This window comes from Tenrec ecaudatus, chromosome 6, assembly GCF_050624435.1.
Source record: "Tenrec ecaudatus isolate mTenEca1 chromosome 6, mTenEca1.hap1, whole genome shotgun sequence".
Classification (NCBI taxonomy): Eukaryota; Metazoa; Chordata; class Mammalia; order Afrosoricida; family Tenrecidae; genus Tenrec; species Tenrec ecaudatus.
In genome coordinates, this window is record NC_134535.1 from 102,678,209 (window position 1) to 102,696,059 (window position 17,851).

General features: G+C 39.6%; 1 protein-coding gene across 3 annotated transcripts in view; it reads right to left on the minus strand.

The window, feature by feature from the left end:
* The window catches only part of CCDC91 (coiled-coil domain containing 91), a 348,314-nt gene that overhangs the window by 176,423 nt on the left and 154,040 nt on the right, over positions 1 to 17,851 (minus strand). For all 3 annotated transcript variants that reach the window (XM_075551922.1, XM_075551920.1, XM_075551921.1), the window contains one exon: positions 12,551 to 12,628. In XM_075551922.1, coding sequence (XP_075408037.1) covers positions 12,551 to 12,628 — 78 coding nt within the window. The remainder of the gene's footprint in view (positions 1 to 12,550; positions 12,629 to 17,851) is intronic.

Sequence of the window (17,851 nt, forward strand, 5' to 3'; positions counted from 1 at the left end):
AATCTTATTTGAGCAAAGGAGACAGTATTTTTCCCATGTGTGACCTGCTATGGTCTTATAGCAACCCTACACTATAACATGTTTTCTCACTGTAATCACTTATCCCATAGCTAAGGAAAGTTAAACATAAATTCAAAAAAGTCTTGACATAAGATAAACTTTTGATGCTCTGATACAGCTAAACATTCACTTTTACCTTTCATTGTAAAAATTATTTTAGTTTATAAAAATAATTAGTTTCTATTAGATTTTCTTACTCTCTTCTTCTGTGGAAAAATTTCCCAGTAATTCTAATGTGATACACCCACACACAACTTTGATCAGCCATTCAATATTAGACTTCAAAAATGGTGGTGAGGGGAGATTGCAACAACAGCCTTAAATAACAACAACAACAACAAATTATGTATACAATAATCTCCTTAGGGTAGCAAAAATAAATACCTAGCCCCCACATAAACCTGCTGATTGAGAAATTCCAGTGAACCTACCTCGCATCATATATATTTTTGAGAAGCAGCCTAAATAATAATCTGGTACTAGCTGTGATACTTATATAATTATAACCTCAACAGAAAAACTAGAGAAGACACTAAATATTTTTTTAAGGCATAGATCCAAGAATGAGTACTGGGCTTACATTGGAATCCTAGCTCTAACTTAAGAACAACTAGCTCTGACATCATGGCCAGGCTGTATACTCACCTTCATTACATGATCACTGAAGATAAGGGGGCCACAGCAAAGAGTGGCCAAGAAGGGAGATGGTGCCCAGCCATCAATCGGAACAGTGTCTAGGGGTCTTAAAGGCTTGTATTCAAACAAGCAGCCATCTAAGCAAGGAATCAGCTATATCCCCACAGAAGTAGCACACCAGCTTTTGGGGTCCAAAGAGGACAATTACAAAATTCAAAATATGATGGAAAGAAAACTACCAGAGCTCAACCTATGTACATGCAGTCTGTGGAGAGCTATGGAAGAGAGTGAGAGGACAGGGCTATCTGCCGTGCATCTAGTCAGACTAAGCTGCTGGCAGAACTGCTCTAGTCAAAGGCAAGACTTTGGAACAGCCTTACCATTGGGGAGAACACACTGCAATCTCCATTCTGCTAGACTGAGCTCCATGCTTGGCCAGTTGTCGTCCCTACAGATTTGACCTGAATTTGTTCTGAGTACAGTATCTCATAAATGTTCCACGACAGAAATTTCTTCCTTGGCTTCTTGAACATTGCTGGGGTCTTCTCCCTCTCATGTATTATTTTTATTTTTGTCTTTATACTAAATTTGATCTTATCCTTACCACATTCACGCAATTTCTGTTCAGTTTCACAGCTGTGAAGCACAGGAGGTGTGGAGACACACTAAGAATAACTGATACAGATGTTGTGAGGAATGCAGGGGTGGGTGAGTGATAGGGAAGGAAGGGGATTTCGGAGTAAATAAAGAAGGCAGGAGTGAGCAGGGAGCACTGGAACTGACAGTGATGGCACAACTCATTTTAAAGGCAATTGAACCATGTTGAGGGCAAGTGCTCTAAGATACATGTGTTACTGGTTGTACAATTTCCTTGGTAAGACTGAAGGATCAAACCATTCAATTCATGATATGTAAATTATGGGACAATAAAACTGTTGAAAATAATAATAATGGAAACTGAAAAATGGTAAAGGCATCTCAAAACAAAATAACATCAAACTACAGCCATTGCTCTTTAAGAAAAGTGTGTTAGATGTTTGTCCTGGATAGCATTCTCTGATAAGTTTGAGAATAAAAGCTTGCAAATACTAAATCATGTAAAGCCACGGTGGGGGAATGGGCTATGAGTTGGGCTGCTAACCACAAGGTCAGCAGTTCGAAACCCCCAGCTGCTCAGTGGGAGAAGGATTATGAATCAGAAAAGACTCAATGGCAGCGAGAGTTTTAGAAAGACTGAGCCAGTGCGTACACTGGAGATGACAATCAAGACAAACGTCCAATCAAACAAGGAAAGGAAAATTCTTGCAGTAAACAATCTTAGATGTGGCATGCTACTCTACAAAGCCTTCCAAGATCTACATTTACTTTACTGTTGTTAATTATCAAGAATAAAAGATTTTAAAAATCATGACATGAAAGAAAAAAATAAACAAAATTAAGTAAATATTGTGGGGAAGTTGGCATATGCAGCACATCAGCTTTGTGTTTGTTTTCCTCGCTTCTCTAGCAGAGTTTCACACGTCTTTTCATCAATTTGTAGCAAGTTATTTATTTTCTAAATGAGCAAAAGAATGCTGGCTTTTTAACAAGGGGGATGAACTATGAAGGTTTGGGCCAACATCGCTCTCCCTAAAATGAATACTTCCAAATGGCAAAAATAAAGATCCATGTAGTATTATTTGGGGAAGGAAAATAATTAAGAATCCGCTAATTCATTAAAAGTAATTCCAATTGTTAAGACAGAAAATTTATATGCTAAATATACTAATGACAATTATAATGAAACAGCAAAATCAACTGCCACCATCTCAATTACTGTTCGTACCAAAACCACAGGACAGAGTAGAGCAACTCCTTTGGGTTTCCAAGACTGTAAATACTTATGAGAGCAAACAGCCTCGTCTTTCTCTTGCAGAAGGAGTGACGGGTTGAAGCTGCCAATCTTGGTGCCAGCAGTCCAACCCTCAATCCACGACATCCCTCAGGCACCTTGCTAGTTACAACAGCTAATATCTGTCTCACTGTATTGCTAAATTCTTATGAAGAGATTATCTAGATAATCTGTTCTTTACTGATGAGGAAACTAAAATTAATATACAAGAGAATAATAGAAATAGTGTTAGTAAGCAGAAGGGTCTTTAAATCAAGTCTATCTGCTTTCAAAGCCTATGTTCTTAATCACATCATTTGAATAATAGTAGTTAGTCATCCCAAAGTAGAAATTCTTTTCAGAAATGTAACAATTTTTCATGAAATTGTAAAACAAAAGAACACTAATCATTAGATACCATAACTAAAGCTGGAGGAAGCTAATCATATATAAAATATAATTTGTATGGTACAGTTATTCAAATATAGAACTGGATAATAAACATTTCTTCAGTCAGTTCCTACAGGGTTTTGTTTTTTTTTTGCTGTCCCAGAAACATAGATTTATTCAAAACCTAGATTTCCAAGTTGATAGGATCAGCTAAATTTTCTGTTCTTTATTAATGTTTAAATCATAATATGGCTTATTTCTGTTTTAAAATAAGGCATTTCTGATCATATCTTTGATATGATTTAAAAGATGCTATTTTTGAATAGTATTAACTATTTAAGAAAGAATATCCAAATTACTGTTTAGCTTTATTTGATTACTCTGCGTAGCTTCATTTGATTACTCATGTACAAAAAAAGAATGGCCCTGGAATTGACAGTGGCACAGTAATAATTATTCATGAAACTTTAATTAACATTAAAAGCCATGAAAAGTTTCAGAAACAAAACCAGTCCCATTTTCAGAGGAACCTTTTTTAAAAGAAACAAAAAATAAGGTGCAAAACTTGAGATAATAAAAAAGGAACACTTGAGATTGTTTAACTTTTCGGTTCAAAGAATAAAAAGAAAGGCAATGACCTGAATCATTCCTCAAGAGAAGGACTGAACACACCTATAGTAGTTGGATGAGTTTATGTCAACCTGACAATCCTTGCTAGGGGTGGAATCATACCTGTCATCAAGCAGCAGCTTAAAAATAGCTCCTTGAGGGCCATTTGTATGAGAGTAAAGGAGTCTGGGAACTGCCTGCCCCCCGCCCCCACCTCTCTCTCTCTCTCTCCCCTCCCACACTACAGGACTCTGCCTTTCTGCTGTTGAACCTCTGCCTGCCTTGATGTGTGGCCCCATGTGGGCCACAAGACTGTGAGCTGCCTGCAACCTGCCACGTTTTAGAAAAATCATTTTATTTGGGGGTCGTACACCTCTTATTGCACTCCATACATCCATTCATTGTGTCAAGCACATTTGTACATTTGTTGCCCTCATCATTCTCAAAACATTTGCTTTCTACTTGAGCCCTTGGTATCAGCTCATTTTTCCCTCACTCCCTGACTCGTCCCTCATGAACCCTTGATAATTTATAAGTTATTATTTTGTCATGTCTTAACACTGTCCAACATCTCCCTTCACCCACTTTTCTGTTGTCCATCCCCCAGGGAGGGGGTTATATGTAGATCCTTGTGTTCCCCTTTCTACCCCTCCCTCCCCTTACCCTCTGGATTATCATTACTCTCATTATTGGTCCCGAGGGGTGTATCGTCCTGGATTCCCTGTTTCTACTTCTTATCTGTACCAGTGTACATCCTCTGGTATAGTCGGATTTGTAAGGCAGAATTGGGATCATGATAGTGGCAGGGGGGGAAGGGGAGCATTTAGGAACTAGAGGAAAGTTGTATGTTTCATCAGTGCTATATTATACACTGACTGGCTCGTCTCCTCCCTGCAACCTTTCTGTAACGGAAATGTCCAGTTGCCTACAGATGGGCTTTAGGTCTCCACTTCACATTCTCCCTTACTCACGATGATATGACCTTGCCATTTTTCCACCCACCTTGGATCCACATGAGACTGCACTCACTGGCCTGTGATCTCCCAGCTTCCTGGTAACCTTTTGGAGTCAGCTACAAGAGTCTGAAAAGGGACTTATGGACTAGAATTGGACTCATGGCCTTGAGTTGGACTGGAATGCTATGTCTTCTTCACATAAAATACTTCTTGACATTAAGCTATTTCATGTGTGTGTATAATATATGTGTATATTATATATATATGTATATATATATATCACTTGGTTTGTTTATCTAGATAACCCAGACTAACGGTTCAATGTTCAGTCACACTACAGACAAGTCTACAAAGTGAATAATACGAGAGAGGTACACATTTCTTAGCTCAATTAGTCATACAAAATCACAAGGGAAACACATGCCCATGAATAAAGCGCAGAAGATAGGAAAGGGCAGAGAAGAAGAGCACAGGGAAATGGTACCAAAAGGAGGATATAGGAAGTCTGTTATTACACTGTGGGGATGCAATCTATATAATAAGAAAAAATGTGTAGGAATTGTTTATCAGGGTACAGGGAGCCATCAAGAAAAAAACAAAACAAACAAACAAACAAAAACCACTTAATCAATACTGTAGCCTCCAAGGGGACATGCTCAGTCAGTTAAATTCAAGGCAGAAAGGTCATCTCAGATGGTTTTATAGGCTGTTCTTTTGATAGCTTTCCTCTAAAGACACGGGCTCTACATGAAGATATTTCACGAGAATTGTATTTGATTTTTTAAAAAGCAGGAAATGTACTCTAGGTATTTATATTTTCACAAAAATGCACCTGCTCATTATTCGAAGATAGCTACCTTTCCACACAATAGCCTTGTTCTTGTACTGAAACATTTCTTTTTGTTCCCAAAGCTCAAAGAATATTTAAATGGAGTACACACTAAGTTCTGTAAGGATGCCCAAACTGCCATCTCGATGTGGTGTAAATCAAAGAGCGCAGAATTCTTCAGCAAAGGGTGAGAAAGATAAAAATGCTGCCTGTGTAAGTTTAGAGACCTAATTAGAGGATTAAGAAGCAATAGCATATTTTAATATTTTTATTTAATAAAGGTTTCACTAAAGTGCCCTGCTATCACAGTGGTAATGCATTGGGCACCAACCCACAAGATCAGCAGTTCAAAACCACCAGTTCTGTAGGAGGAAGACAGGGTTTTCTACTCCATAAACAGTTACAGTCTCAGGAACGCACAGGGGTAATTCTACCCTCTCCTTTAGGATCACTATGAATCAGAATCTACTTGATAGTGGTGAGTTTGAGTTTTCAGAACAGCTTGGGACTTTATAGAACTTTAAATAAGAACTCACCGAGGGATTAAATAGTCAAATTAAGGAAATTCGAGGAAAAAGAAAACATTTTAAGAACAGCAAGAGAAAAATGGCGGTCACATACAAAGGTGCTCAGGAAAGACTATGCTCAGACCCATCAGCTGATACAATGAAGAGGAGGAGAGACTGGAGTAACATCTTTGGAAAGTTGAAATAAAAAAATGCCAACCTGAAAATCCTCTACAATGCCAAAACTATTTATTAAAGTAGATGTTGATGTAAGAGCCTTCCCCACAAGGAAGGCGAGAAGGAACCACCCCCACTCCCACATAAACACGGCACACTGACCTGAATGGAGATAGGAAAATACCCAACACAAAGGTATGAGATGACAGCAATGAATCCACAGATGGTGGTTAAAAAAACCCAAATAACTCTGAATGTCAAGTGTGGACTCACCCATTAAAAGACAAAGGTTAGTAGACTGGCTCTGAAAACATAAACCATCAATCTATTGCCTGAAAGAGACACATCTTACGCTCGCAGACAAAAATAGACTAAGAATTAAAGGCTGGCAGAAAATAGACCAGGCAAATGGCGATTTAAAAAAACAGGGGTTGCAATCCTAATCTACTACAAAATTGACCTCAAGGTGCAAACCATAATAAGAGACGAGGTTGGACACTGTGTAACGTTCAATGGCTGAGTACATCAGGAACCAGGGAGCATAATAAATATATACACACCGAAGGATACACCCACAAAATTCATCACACTATTAAAAAAAGTGACAAAAGAAATCACCCACTCAACAAGCATAGTAAGTGACTTTAATACACCGCTATCGGAGAAAGACAGATCACTGGAAGGAAGCTCAGCAAGAAGGCAACAGAGATAAACACTTGAATTAGGCAACTGGACCTGACACACATTACCAGAGCTCTCCACCCCAATACAAAAACATTGATATCCTTTGCTAGTGAACGTTCTTTTCCAGAGCACATGTCTCATTTTTGAAAATAGACTACATGCTGGACACAGGTCGAGCCTGAGTAAATTCAAACACATTAAGCATGTTCAGACGTCCCTCTCCGACCACCACACCACAAAGCTGGAGACCAACAAAAGGACGACCAGAGAAACAAGTGCAAACAACTGGAGGATGAATAATGATCTTCTGCTACACGAAAGGGTATTGGCTCAGATTAGAGAGGAACCTAAGTCAGATAAAATCCTCAGGAACGGAAATGGGAGTAGTGATACCAAGAGGGTACAGAGAAGGTGGAGGAGGGGAGAAAGGGGGAACTGATCACAGTGATTCACACTTAACACCCACACACACCCAGGGGGATGAACAACAGAAACTTGGGTGAACAGAGACAGTTCTTGGTGTAAGATATGAAAATTGTAATTTATCAAGGGGGTATGAGGGTGGGAGGAGGGGGGAAGGCAGGGGAAAAAGAGAAGCTGATACCAAGGGTTCAAATACAAAGTAAATGTTTAAAAAATGATGATAGCAACACATGTATAAATATACTTAATTCAATTGATGTATGGATTGTTACATGAGCGCTAAGAGCCTCAATAAAATTATCTTAAATATGTATACACCTCAAAGAAAGAAGACATCCATATGTGTGCCCATTCCAAAGAAAGGTTACCAAACAGAATGCAAAAATTATCACAGAATAATGTACACATCATATGGAAGTAAAACTGTGCTGAAGATAATTTTTAAAAACAGTTGTAGAAGTTCATCAAAGAGTTGCCAGATTTGAGCTGCATTCCGAAGAGGACATGTAATGAGGGATATCATTAGATCAGGTAATTTCGGATGGAAGTAGAGGATACCAGAAATGTATTTACTTGGGTTTTATTGACTTTGCGAAGGCAGAAAACTGTATGGATCATAACAAACTATGGATAACATTTCAAGTAATACAAATTACAGACCTAATTGTGCTCCTGAGGTATCTGTATCTTAAAACGGTGGCAATAATTCAAGCAGGAAAGGGGGTATTGCCTAAGGAATGGTGTTCCTGAAGGTTGTATGCTTACACTATATTCATTCAGTCTGTACGCTAAGCAAATCATCTGAGGAGCTGGATTACATGAAGAACATGGCAGTAAGATTGGAGGAAAGCTTATTAACAGCCTGTGATACACAGATGGCATGGTTTTGCTGTATGAAAGCAAAGGGATTTGAAGTTTGCGTGATGAAATCAAAAGGATTTGAGGCACTTACTGATAAAGATCACCAAAGACATGGCTTTCAGTATGGATTTCAACTCAATGTAAGGGAACCCAAAATACTCGCAGCTGGACCAATAGACAAGATGTTGATATACAGAAAAATATTCAAATTGTCAAGGATTGTAATCTACTTGGAACCATAATCAACGCCCATGGAAGCTGAGTGGAGGTGCCATCGAGTCAGTTCTGATCCACAGCCACGCTATTCACAACAAAATGAAACACCGCCTGGTGCTGCGCCATCTGCCATCCTTATTCCTATGCATGCACTGATTGTTACAGCCTGGAGGCCGATCCACCTCCGTGAGCGTCTTCCTCTTTTTCACTACCCCTCCACTTTACCAAGCAAGATGTCCTTCTTCAGGAACTGGTCTCTCCTGACAGCATGGCCAAAGTAAGAAAGACTAAGTTCTGCCATCCTTGCCTCTAAGCAGCACTCGGGCCTTATATCTTTCAACACTAGCTGGTTTGTCCTTTTAGCAATCCATGGTACTTTCAACATTCTTCTCCAGCACCATCATTCAAATGCATTGATTCTTCCTTGGTCTTCCTTATGCAATGTCCAACTTTCACATGGATGTAAAGCAGCTGAAAATACCATGGCTTCAATCAGGTGCGCCTTAGTTCTCGAAGCAGTAGCTCTGTTTTTCACTACCCTACAGAAGTTGGTGTAGCAAATCTACCTAACACATTGCATCATTTGACCTCTTGACTGCTCCTTCTGTGAGCATGTCGTAAATCCAACTAAGACAATTACTGGATAACTTCAACCTTTCTACCTTTTATCATGATGTAACCTATTGGTCTGTTGTGAGGATTTGGGTCTTCTTTACTTCGAGTTATAAACCACATTAAAGGCTGCAATCCTTGATCTTCACGTCCTCCTCAGTTTCACCAACCAAGATTGTGTCATCTGCATATCGTAGGTTGTTAATAGCCATACTCCAGTCCTGAGACCACATTCTTTTTTATGTAATCTAGGTTCTCTGATGATTCGCTCAGCACACAGATTGAACAAGCATGGTGACAGGATACCACCCTGAAGCACACCTTTCCTGATTTCAAGCCATGCAGTATTGCTTGGTTCTAGTCACACAACTGCCTTAGAATTTATGTAAAAGGTCCTCATGGACACAATGAAGTGTTTTGGAATTCCCATTCATCTCAAAGTTATCTATACTTTATTACGGTTCACACAGTCAAATATTTGGCACAGTCAACAAAGCACAAGAAATCATCTTTCTGGTGTTCCCTGCTTTGAGCTATGATCCATCTGATGTCAGCAAAGGTACACTTTGTTCCACATCCTCTTCTGAATCTGGCCCAAATTTCTGGCAGTTCCCTGTCAATGTACTGCTGCAAGAGTTGTTGGATAATTTTCAGCAAAATTCTACTTGTGTGCAATATTAGTAATCTTGTTCTGTAGTTTGAGCATTCTAGTGGGTCACCTTTATTTGGACTGGGCACAAATATAGATCTCTTCCAGTCAGTTGGCCAATTAGCTGTCTTCCAAATTTCTTAGCATAAACACATTACATATACAGTTTTAAGTGGCTTCTTTCAAAATGAGGAACCGAATCCTTCTTCATTGTCTGTTCTTACTCTGGATGCTCCACTGAAATTTGTCACTTTTTGTGATCCTGTTGTTATTTGAAATACCAGTGCCACATATTCCAATATTACAGAAAAACGTAAGCCACCACAGTAGGACAAACTGACACACAAATAATAGTCATGGAAACAGTAGTAGAAATCAAGTAATGCACTGCTTTGTGTAAATTTGCTGTACAAGAGCCCTTTAAAGTTTTCAAGAGCAAAGATGTTACTTCAAAGTCTTAGGTGTGCCTGAACTCAAAATGTAGTATTTTCAATCAACTTATATCCACGTGGAAGCTGGATGATGAATAAAGTAAACGAGAGAAGAATTGATGCATTTAAGTTATGATACTTAATAGTGACAGTAGCATGGGCTGCCAAAAGAACAAAGAAATCTGTCATGTAAGAAGTAGAGCCAGAATGTTCCTTTGAATCAAGGATGTCTCGAGGTAAGCTAGGTTGGCAAAAAAGAAGATACTCAGGTAGATGGATTGACATAATTGGGCTAAAAATGAGTCCAAACATAACAGAGATTGTGAGGATGGTACAGGATTAGGCAATGATTCACACTATAGTACACAGGACACTATGCGCTGGAATTGACTCAATGGCACCTGACAACATTGAACAGAAATATCAGTAAGACAAGTTGATATTGATGTGAAAATTATATTGAGTAAATGTATGAAGTAACAAGAGGAAAAATGAACAAAACATTTCATGAATGAATATCAAGCTATATAGGATTATATTAACATTTTATTGTTGTTAAGTACTTTGACAGTTACAAAATCTACTGTCAACTTGTGAAGGGGTGGAGTTTAGCCTGTCAATCAGGTTGAAGCTTGATGACCTCACTTGGAGGCACTAAGGAGATAAATAGTTCAATGGAGGCCAGACATACTCTCTCTCTGCTTCATCTCCCTGCAAGACATTCCTGTTGGCAAGCCATATGGAGGTAGCTGATGGCAGCCAGAGCCTTGGAGCTGGAGGAGTCACATGGAGACCCACACCAGCACTAAGATGGTTCCACTGCCACTGGATCCACAAGACTTTCCACCCACTGACCTGTTATCTTCCTGCATTTGGCATCATTGCATATGTTGTGTGAGTCTGAAGAGGAATTTACAGACTAGTATCGAACATATGGGCTAATCTAGGACTTACAGACTTGATCTAGACTGGGTTGGGGTGTTTTCTTAATATACAATTACTCTCTGATATAAAGTTATCTGTTCCATATATATGAATGTTCCTGGATTTGTTTCCCTCTCTCAACCTGGAATTACACAGGTACCATCAAGTCAGTTCTGACTTCCAGTGACCGTGGGTAAGACAAAAAGAAACAGCGCCTTGTCATGCGCCACCCTCACATTATTCATATGTTTGCACCCATTGTTGTAGTCTGTCCATCCATCTCATTGAGGGTCTTCCTTTTGGAAAAAAAATAACACATGTATGTACGTATGGATAAAAACCATCTACAGGGATGCACATCAAAGTCCCAGCAGTGGCTACTACTGTGGAGAACTGTTTACATTTTATTTCAACAGGAATGCATTCTTCCAATGTGATTATTAAAAATAGGTCAAGAGAAAGATAACATGAAGTTAAGGAGGGAAAAAATACTTTCACTAACATCTCAATTTGACTTTAAAGTTAAGTTCAGCCATTTACAGATTCAATTTTCTAAAAAAATATGGCTATCACTGATACTGACATTTATCATAATTGCTGCTATTATTAAAATGAACCCAAACTACTCAATTTATTTAAGAAGCAAAAAGAAATGAAAAAGAAGAGTTTGAAGAGAACACAAGAAAGAGGGCAGAAAAGGTGGTCAGTAAATAAAAGGGAAGAGAATAAATATATTTCGAATGAGTGATTACATTTTATTTTATCCCCTAGTAAAGCATGTTATTTTGTATTTTTTGTTCATATATTTATTCACCTACCAATCCTATTTTCAAATAATTTATAAGCTTCTATAATATACAATAACACTGAATATTACTTTTTGTAATCCGCCACAAATGTTCAGTGAACGCTTATTGGTAAATTGAAAGGAATTCTATAACAAAACAAAACGACAGTATAATTCTGTAATTTATGTATGTTTGTCCTTCTCTGTGTGTTAAGTTTTTTTTAACATTTTATTAGGGACTCATACAACTCTTATCACAATCCATAGATACATCAATTATATAAAGCACATCTGTACATTCTTTCCCCTAATCATTTTCAAAGCATTTGCTCTCCACTTAAGCCCTTTGCATCAGGTCCTGTTTTTTCCCTTCCCTCCCCGCTCCCCCTCCCTCATGAGCCCTTGATAATTTATAGATTATTATTTTTGTCATATATTGCCCTGTCTGGCGTCTCCCTTCATCACCTTTTCTGTTTTCTGTCCCCCAGGAAGGAGGTCACATGTAGATCCTTGTAATCGGTTCCCTCTTTCCAAAACACTCATGCTCTACCCTCCCAGTATCGCCCCTCACACCCCTGGTCCTGAAGGTCTCATCTACCCTGAATTCCCTGTGCCTCCAGCTCCTATATGCATCAGTGTACATCCTCTGCTCTATCCAGACTTGCAAGGTAGAATTCAGATCATGGTAGTTGAGGGGGGAGGAAGCATTTAGGATCTGGGGGAAAGCTGTATTCTTCATCGGTGCTGCATCGCACCCTGACTGACTCATCTCCTCCCCTAGACCCCTCTATGAGGGGATCTCCAGTGGCCGACAAATGGGCTTTGGGTCTCCACTCTGCACTTCCCCCTTCATTCACATGTTAAATTTTTATGGCTTTTATCTAAGGTTAAAAATAACGAAGTACTATAGACAGAATGTTAACATTCTACCTTATATTCATCCACAATAATACTGAGAGCGTCGTGCCCAGCTTTTCTCATGTCTTCCAATTCTTGTTTATGCTTTTCCTGAAAGAAAAGGGAAAAAAATTGCTAAGCCATGATTGGTTCTTCAGTTTCCAAATTTTACTTGTGCTTCCTTGAATGGTAGGTGGTTTGTGGCATACCAATGCTGCTATTGAAAATTAAAAGTCATGTTTTATTTTGTTGTAGTTCTGTTTATAAATATTAGGGAACTTTGAGAGAATGGGAAATTAAGGGGAAATAATACCAGAGAAAGGAAAAAGATGCTGTGTGGTGAGTGAGGCAACACCAGACAATGATGCTTTCTCCTGGAGCATCTGGCAATTCAGGGCTAGGTTCAAGAACCAGGACACTGAAAATGGGCCCAGACAAAGGGCTGCCACCCAAAGACACAACATGGGAAACATCAAATATTTAGGTAGCATTGGGTTTGAAGGAGCAAAATTTAGAATGGCGAGACTCTAAAAGGCAGGGAAAAAATGAAGGTCCGAAAGTTGAGCAAATATTCTACTTAACTTTTCTTCATGTATTTCACATATTGTGGAGCTATGTTGCGAAGATACTCAAGAAGCCTGGAGCTTCAACTTGGAAATGCAGATGAGTTTTGTCAGTCCGCAGAGCAATAAGATATTTAGGCTCAAAACCCACAAACACCAACCTCCTTGTGATTGAGTTAATTCTGAATCACAGTGACCCTACAGAGCATAGGACCACTGCTTCTGAAATTGTAATTCTTTACAGGATTATAAGGTCTCATCTCGCTCCCATGGAACCTATGGTGGTTTCAAACTGTTGACCTTACAGTGAGGAGGTCAACACATAACCATTACTCAATAGAATCCAGCAATAAGATTCCAATAAATATCTCAAACTCTCAACTGAATCTAAGTGAGGGGGGCTATACTCTAGGATAGCGGTTCTCAACCTGTGGGCCGCAACCCCCATTGGGGGGGTGCGTTAAACAACCCTTTCACATGGGTCGCTAAGACCATTGGAAAACACATCTTTCCTGTGGTTTTAGGAAGTGAGACTGCACTCCTCTATCCGTCTCAAGGCGGGTCCACCCACAGGCAGGTACAACCACATGCAAGCACCCGCTGTGAAGTCTGTTACCCATGCTACACCATGCTAAAGATAAAACTTCATTTGTTTGTCATTAGAAATAAATCTTTCACAATACATAATTACATATTGTATTTGTGATTCATCACTATGCTTTCATTATGTTCAATTTTAACAATAAAAATATATCCTGCATATCAGATATTTACATTGATTCATAACAATAGCAAAATTACAGTTATGAAGTAGCAATGAAAATCATTTTATGGTTGAGGGTCACCACAACATGAGGAACTGTATGAAAGGGTCACAGCATTAGGAAGGTGGAGAACCACTGCCCTAGGACAATGAGTGAACAAAGGACAGATTAAGCTCTTCAAAAACAGTAATCCAGCTTCATTCAGCTCCTGCCTGGATTGGTAGTTTTTGACTAGCTCTAAAGCAGCAGTTCTCAACCTGTAGCTCACCACCTCTTTGGGGGTCGAACAACCTTTTCACAGGGTCACCCAATTCAAAACAGTAGCAAAATTACAGTGATGAAGTAGCAAGGAAAACAATGTTATGGTTGGGGGGGGTGTCACCAAAGAAACAGGGTTTCAGGTCCCACATTATTTCAACAAGCTTATATTTTGTATTGTTTCTTCAAGTGATTCTAATGCATAACAAAGATTTAGTGTTAATAAATTCAGATATCAGTCTCCCAAACTTCCTGAGAAGGAAAAATAAGGCAGAACTTACTCTGGAGGGTATTAACATCCTATAGAACCTCTCCCAATTGTTCAAAGCAATGTCCAGGTTTCAATATAAAATTATAAAAGAACAAGATTTTTAAATAGACAAGAAATAGACACATGGCTGATTTAGCATTACTGAAGAAGTTTAAGTACCATATATACTCGTGTATAAGCCAAGTTTTTCAGTACAAAAAATGTGCTGAAAAACGGGTTCAGCTTATACATGGTGTAACATCTCGCGGGTGATTGCCATTCCTCCGCTGTTTATTCAAAGCCCCTCTGACACTGCAGGGCTTTGAATGTTTGTTTACTCACATCTAACCAATCAGAGCCTTCCTATGACGTGGACGGCTCCAATTCAAAGAAGCACCCATAGTGATTCACTTACACCGGCAGTTGAACTGGTAAGGATGTGTCTGTGGCTGCGCTCTGTCTCTCCCCTCTGGTCTCTGTGTTAATTCATATCCTGATATTTTCCACCCTAGGCTTATACTCAAGTCAATCAGTTTTTCTGGTTTCCCAGGTAATACAGCTTATACTCGGGTCAGCTTATATTTGAGTATATATGGTATGTGCAATTAGTATATTCCAAATATAGAGGGGGAGATTAAGAAAAAATGTGCAGGTACAGATATTCAGCAGAACAAGTACATCCTTGTTTCTGCAATTCAACGCTTATCCTCCTCCAGCAACAGGAATCCTTTCAAGCCATCATGTTAGCTCTGACTCGGAGAGAGACCCTGCAGAACAGAGAGAACTGCCCTGTAATCTGCCAGGGACAGACCTCTCCATGGAAGGACACTGCTGCGCCTCCTCCCACAGAAAGCCTGCTGGGCCAACCGCCAACAGACCTTTAGGTTTATAGCTGAGCATTCAACCACCGCACAGGGATCTGTAGATGTATGGGCGATCATATAAAATGTAAGCTACATCTGTCCCTGCCCACCTGTTTTTTTTTCCTTTATGTATTATTTTTGGTCAGATTCTCTTTTATTTTGGCTTTTCTTGTCCTGGAAACAATGGCACTGCTTTCCCTCAGCATAGTGATCCCATGTGCTCTGGGTGTGACTGTGGACATATCCCACAGTGAACACAGTTAGCACATATTTTTTCAATGTTTGTGGGTAAGTGCACCAAACATGGTGTGAAAAATGATGCTCACCCTCCCGACACAACTGCTGAAGCCAAAGCAGGTGAACAAGTAAATGTGCTGAAGAAAGCTGATGGTGTCCAGCTATCAAAAGAGATAGTGTCTGGGGTCCTAAAGGCTTTAAGATAAACAAGCAGTCATCTAGCTCAGAAGCAACAAAGTCCACATGGAAGAACACACCAGTCTGTGTGATCACGTGGTTCCGAAGGGATCAGTTATCAGGCATCAAAGAACAGATAATCATATCATTAGATGCACATCTCCATGATACGATCGCCAAGGACAAACGGGTACATCAGCAAATGTGGCGAAGAAAGCTGATGGTACCCGGCTATCGAAAGAGATAGTGTCTGGGGTCTTAAAGGCTTGAAGGTGAACAAGCGGCCATCTAGCTGAGAAGCAATAAAGTCCACATGGAAGAAGCACACCAGCCTGTGTGATTACGAGGTGCCAAAGGGATCAGGTGTAAGACATCATCATCAAAAAAAAAAAATCTTACCATAGTGAATGAAGAGGAAAATGCAGAGTGGAGACCCAAAGCCCATTTGTCGGCTACTGGAGATCCCCTCACAGAGGGGTCTAGGGGAGGAGATGAGTCAGTCAGGGTGCGATGCAACACCAATGAAGAATACAGCATTCCCGCAGATCCTAAATGCTTCCTCCCCGCCAACTACCATGATCCGAATTCTACCTTGCAAGGCCGGGTAGAGCAGAGGATGTACACTGGTGCAGATAGGAGCTGGAGGCACAGGGAATCCAGGGTGGATGATACCTTCCGGACCAGTGGTGCGAGGGGCGATACTGGGAGAGTACAGGGTGAGTGGGTTGGAAAGGAGGAACAGATTACAAGGATCTACATGTGACTTCCTCCCTGGGGGACGGACAACAGAAAAGGGGGTAAAGGGAGACGCCGGATAGGGCAAGATATGATAAAATAATAATCTATAAATTATCAAGGGCTCATGAGGGAAGGGGGAGCGGGGAGAGAGGGAGAAAAAAAGAGGACCTGATGCAAAGGGCTTAAGTGTGGAGCAAATGCTTTGAGAATGATTAGGGCAAAGAATGTACAGATGTGCTTTATACAATTGATGCATGTATATGTACGGATTGTGATAAGAGTTGTATGAGCCCCTAATAAAATGTTTTTAAAAATTTTTTAATCCAAAACAAAACTCAATGAAACAGCTTTTAGTTTCAAACTTTAAAAGTTAATAAATTTTGTTTATTTAGGTGAAGCGTCAGAAATGATCAGTTTTATATCCAACTCATCAAACTTCCCAATGTCTAGCCCTATCTATCATTTTGTGTCCATCTCCTCTTGTTGAATATCATCTTCCCAATCAACTCAAGTTAACCCTTGTCTACTCTCTAGCCTTTACCTTCCTTTCCCTCCCACTCCCTGGTCACCACCAAAGTCTGTACCTTTAATGAAAAACATTTTCTAACTCTTTATAATAATGTAACACTAGTCCTTTGTTACTGAATCATTTCACTCAGCGTGACGTCCTCTGTGCTTGTTACTTTGAGGAGATGCTGCACAGATTCATAGTGCATCTGACTAGTGTACCACCACCTTTCTGGAAGTTCCTTCATTTCAAACTTTTATGAGTCTACTTCTAAATTATTAAAAGTTAGAAAACCAATTTCTTTTTTCCTTTTTAAATTTTATTGTTGTTCTTTTTTTTCCTTTTGACTTCTTTAAGTCAAACTTATTTGCATTGTTTTTCTACCATATTGAAGGTGCTAGGGGAGGTGACAGGGCTAGAGCCACAGACTGAACTCTTACCTCCAACCTAAGGAGTTGCTCTTGCTCCCTCCCTTTCTCAAATCTACCTTTACACATGGAACCCTCAGCCAATGACGTGTGTCACAAGATCATACTCTGTAGCACAATCTTAACATTGGTCAAACTTTATTGTCTCTGATGGCTCTGTGTATATGCATCTGACCTATACTGATCATGGGATAAACACCTTTAAATTTAAAAAAAAGACAAGAAAGGGATTGTTAGTAAATGATGCATTCAAAGCCACCATTGGCAGGGCAATTCCAAGTCACAGCGACCCTACAGAGTAGAGTAGAGCTGCTCCAGAGGTTTCCAAGGGTGTAAATCTTTACAGAAGTTAAATGCTACCTTTTTCTCCCATGGAGTGGCTGGTTCCAACCACCTCCCTTTCAGTTAGCAACCCAATAATTAGTCCACTCTGCCACCAGAGTGCCTTCTGCTATAGCCACACCCCTAAAATAGTACCTGGAAACGTGAATGTTAAATAAATAGTCAATAAGTAAGAAAATTCAGCTGCCAAGATTTGTTGCCCAACT